At 45.5% G+C, this 4772-nt stretch overlaps 1 protein-coding gene across 1 annotated transcript; it reads left to right on the top strand.

The window, feature by feature from the left end:
- The first annotated feature begins 254 nt into the window (after positions 1–254).
- On the top strand, positions 255–4533 carry LOC139531426 (potassium voltage-gated channel subfamily B member 2-like). The gene is made up of 3 exons (XM_071327875.1): positions 255–693; positions 3166–3779; positions 4480–4533. The coding sequence occupies exons 2-3, from the start codon at positions 3201–3203 to the stop codon at positions 4531–4533; spliced, it is 633 nt and encodes a 210-aa protein (XP_071183976.1). The 5' UTR covers positions 255–693; positions 3166–3200.
- The last annotated feature ends 239 nt before the right edge of the window (positions 4534–4772 follow it).

The raw sequence follows: 4772 nt of genomic DNA, 5'->3' as shown, positions 1-4772 counted from the left end.
TTCAGACGCACTCCTGTAGTTGATATGCAGCTGTACTTCCTTGATGATGTACAGTACAGAGTCTGTACTACAGTACAATCCAATTGCATATTTAGGTTGTGATGCGGCCTGCACTGTGCAATCTGCTCGGTCCAGCATAGCGCCCCTCTCTTCTCTACAGCTCCCGCTGCACTTACACTATACAGTACTGTGTGCTCCGTGTGTTCCTACTCTGTACTGTGACTGAGTGGCCGTGTGTGGGACGGCTCCGCTCCTCTTGCTCATCTCCTCTTCTCTATGCGGTTTGCCCCACCGTGCGCTTATCCCGTTCGCACCCGTTGCTTTTACGCGCCGCTCGACGTCTGCAGACACACACACACACACACAGTAGCCCCGGTCTCTCCCCTGCACCGCACGCAACCCCGATGGAGGTAATACTCAGCGCGGGAGTCTTTAGCGCCGTTGGGAAAACTGCCTTCCTGTGTTTCTACTGAGGTTTTCTTCCTCAATAGGATAAATTATTTTTTGGTCCTCGTTTGATTTTTTGTTATCAAAATGTGGGACATGTCTATTGATTCAGAGCAGCGTCCTTAGCGGAGAGCTCGGGAATCTTAGCGGCTTGGCTGAAGGGAAAACCGGAGCAATTCTTTCTCTCCTTCCCCCCCGGTCGGAACAAGAGGAGTTTGCATGCAAAAGGTGGTTTATTTCGGCAAGGTAAGACACATATTATCTGTATGGGGGAAAACACCTAACGGTATGTTACTGTTGGTGTTGTTGCGGTGTTTTAAGGCTACTTTTAACAGTGTCAAAATGCGCTGTGTTGATAAGATGGATGTGAGAGCTGGAAACCAGAGCCCACTCATATTTTGGGTTGTATGAAAATATAATAAATTAATGTATTATTAGGCTACATTGGAATGGACTTTATTGTGGAGAATGGTGCAACGAAAGAGGTGTGCAACAGTTTTTTTATTTGGTGGGAACCATCTTGCAAGTTTTGACAGTCTGCAAGCAATATTATCATAAACCGTTCCATTATTGAAATATTAAAATATTTAAGTCAGTTAAGTTTATTTAGGACCTCAATTCACAAACCTAATTAAACCAGTAAATTAAATTGTAGTCTGTTTAATCAATAAAATAGACATATCTTTACCTTTAGGGGATATTTAGGTTTGACATATACAGTTATTACTCGCCGTAATCACTCAAGGGAGAAGCGAACACAAATAGAAACTTTTGAATCTTCAGTAACAATTCGCAGTCTTTCTCACACTCGCCTTTTTACCAGGAATAACGTATTATTATTATTCATTAAACAGAAAACCCCCACTTGGAGTTGGATTACACATATGTACATAGACGAAAACGACGCACTAACGTATCATGAACGCAAAGAGACTGGAGAGGTGTATGTAATGTGTTATTGTCAAATGGATCTCAATTTTTTTTTGTAGTCGAGTGGGTCGAAATTAACTTTTTAGCTACATCTGTAAATATGGCTTCATATCCAGTGCGCTCAGCTTTACATTTTCCGTCATAGCGTCCAGGGAGCTGGGAGCTCAGCTTTACATTTTCCATCATAGCGTCCAGGGAGCTGGGAGCTCAGCTTTATATTTTCCATCATAGCGTCCAGGGAGCTGGGAGCTCAGCTTTACATTTTCCATCATAGCGTCCAGGGAGCTGGGAGCTCAGCTTTATATTTTCCATCATAGCGTCCAGGGAGCTGGGAGCTCAGCTTTACATTTTCCATCATAGCGTCCAGGGAGCTGGGAGCTCAGCGTTGAGAAGATACAACAACACAGAAGGCTGATATTTTGTTTCTCCCTCCACACAAGGAACATATTACGATCATGTTATACAGTCATAGAAATGTAATCTTTAGAGCGGGACTCTATATTTACTATAACTTTAGCATTATCCTCATCCCTTTCTGTGTAGAGGGAGTTTAATATAGATCCGCCAGTAGCGTAGTCTAAGTCCAGTCAGAGGTACATATACGTCATCTGTGGATTAGTTTACTCATCGCCAAAAAACAGCTGTTGTTATTTTAGGACAGGAATAGAATGCAATACAATACTACAATACAATAGCCTACTTGATTTATTGGCATATTTGCACGGAATACACACAAATGAGCCTTTATTTAATGGATTGAAAACAACTAACTAAATGAGCTTTGATTCAGGAGTAGGATATGAAATGAAATCATCAGAAAAACAGATCTCAATATAATCTAGATGACAGGTGAAAGGAAACAAATGGGATTAGGCCTATTATGCTAATATCATACTCATTTGGATTGGACTATATATATATATATATAGTATATATTTCCGTAAAGGTAGTGGTAGACTTTATCAACATGTGGCTCTGACTGCCATCTCTCCACTGTGTTGTTGCTATGAGGACTATAAAACGGTGTTGTTGCTATAAGGACTAGAACACTGTGTTGTTGCTATAAGGACTAGAACACTGTGTTGTTGCTATAAGGACTAGAACACTGTGTTGTTACTATGAGGACTAGAACACTGTGTTGTTGCTATAAGGACTATAACACTGTGTTGTTGCTATGAGGACTAGAACACTGTGTTGTTGCTATGAGGACTATAAAACTGTGTTGTTGCTATAAGGACTAGAACACTGTGTTGTTGCTATAAGGACTAGAACACTGTGTTGTTGCTATGAGGACTATAACACTGTGTTGTTACTATAAGGACTATAACACTGTGTTGTTGCTATAAGGACTATAACACTGTGTTGTTACTATAAGGACCAGAACACTGTGTTGTTGCTATAAGGACTATAACACTGTGTTGTTGCTATGAGGACTATAAAACTGTGTTGTTGCTATAAGGACTAGAACACTGTGTTGTTGCTATAAGGACTATAACACTGTGTTGTTGCTATAAGGACTATAACACTGTGTTGTTGCTATGAGGACTAGAACACTGTGTTGTTAGAGCCATGACTATACATTAGAGATTTCTGTAAATGTGCCTGTGCGTAATCTCCAATCTGTTGATCTCTCTCTCTCTCTCTCTCTCTCTCTCTCTCTCTCTCTCTCTCTCTCTCTCTCTCTCTCTCTCTCTCTCTCTCTCTCTCTCTCTCCAACATTCTTTTTTGTAGTTCTTTTATATTTTCAGCTTTTTATCCTCACCTCACATCTCCTCCTTCTCCTCACAGGTAAACCTCCATCCCCCTTCTTCCGGTACACCACCATGGCTGAGAAGGTCGGCCCTAAGACTCCCATCAACCACCCAGGGGTGACTTCTCTCCCCCCGGATCCCATCCAGATCATCCGCAGCAAGGCCCGCTCCAGGAGGGTCCGGGTCAACGTCGGAGGTCTAAACCACGAGGTCCTGTGGCGGACGTTGGACCGGCTGCCCCGCACCCGTCTGGGTAAGCTTCGCGACTGCAACACCCACGAGAGCCTGATGGAGGTCTGCGACGACTACAGCCTCCATGAGAACGAATATTTCTTTGACCGGCACCCCGGCGCCTTCACCTCCATCCTCAACTTCTACCGCACAGGGAAGCTGCACATGATGGAGGAGATGTGCGCCCTGTCGTTCGGTCAGGAGCTGGACTACTGGGGTGTAGATGAGATCTACCTGGAGTCCTGCTGCCAGGCCCGGTACCACCAGAAGAAAGAACAGATGAACGAGGAGCTGCGGAGGGAGGCGGAGACGCTGAAAGAAAGAGAGGGAGAGATAGAGTTTGATAACACCTGCTGCCAGGAGAAGAGGAAGAAGCTTTGGGACCTCCTGGAGAAACCCAGCTCCTCCCTGCCTGCCAAGGTAAGAGAGGGAGGGGATGGCGGGATGAGGGGAGGATGAAGAGGAGAGGGGATGGCGGGATGAGGGGAGGATGAAGAGGAGGGGGGAGGGCGGGATGAGGGGAGGATGAAGAGGAGGGGAGGATGAAGAGGAGGGGGAGGGCGGGATGAGGGGAGGATGAAGAGGAGGGGGAGGGCGGGATGAGGGGAGGATGAAGAGGAGGGGGTGGGGCGGGATGAGGGGAGGATGAAGAGGAGGAGGGAGGGTGGAAGGGAGGAGATTACACCACCCACCTCATTTATACTCTATCCTCTCAGGGGTGTAACTGTACTCCGCTGGATTTTCAGTGTGCGTGTGCGTCTGCGTCTGCATGTGCGTGTGCGCATGCGTGCGTGTGTGTGTGTGTGTTTGTGCGTATGTGTGTGCCTGTGTGTGTGTGTGTTTGTGCGTATGTGTACTCCCGCCGGTTTTGTACCACACTGCAAAGGCGTCCATCCTACTGCGCTGCCTGTGATAACTGAGTCCTCTTCTTACTCATACAAAAACAACGGTGAGAGATATAATGGATACAGGAGGGGTTTTCCTCAGAGGGAGAGATATAATGGATACAGGAGGGGTTCTCATGGAATCAATTGTTCCTCCAAACTCGATATTGTTATTGCATTTACGTAGGGTATTTTCTTGCAGTAATTTCATTTCTCATTCTTGTGCATCTCTGCAGAAGGGAGAATCCGACATGCAGTACAAAGACAGCCCTAAAATGCATCCCAATTAGCACCCTAAACCCTACGTACTGCACTCCTTTTGACCAGGGCTCATAGAGAATAAGGTGCCATTTGGAACACACGCCAAGTCTCTGTTGAAGTAGAAGACTAGAGTATTGTACAGGTTGAAGAGTCAGGCGTGATGTATATCTCGAGAGGAGGGGTGTACATTTAAACAATAAGGCACGAGGGGGCGTGGTATATGGCCAACCTACCACGTCTAAGGGATGTTCTTACGCACGACACAACG

This window comes from Salvelinus alpinus, chromosome 10, assembly GCF_045679555.1.
Source record: "Salvelinus alpinus chromosome 10, SLU_Salpinus.1, whole genome shotgun sequence".
Taxonomy (NCBI): domain Eukaryota; kingdom Metazoa; phylum Chordata; class Actinopteri; order Salmoniformes; family Salmonidae; genus Salvelinus; species Salvelinus alpinus.
Note: the sequence above shows the minus strand (reverse complement) of the source record. Positions and strands in the feature narration are given on the sequence as shown.

Bases quoted from the DNA above. Each gene is read 5' to 3' on its own strand.
- LOC139531426 (XM_071327875.1), top strand. From the start codon at position 3,201: ATGGCTGAGAAGGTCGGCCCTAAGACTCCCATCAACCACCCAGGGGTG. The intron at 3,780-4,479 runs GTAAGAGAGGGA...GCATCTCTGCAG, and splicing joins GCTCCTCCCTGCCTGCCAAG to AAGGGAGAATCCGACATGCA.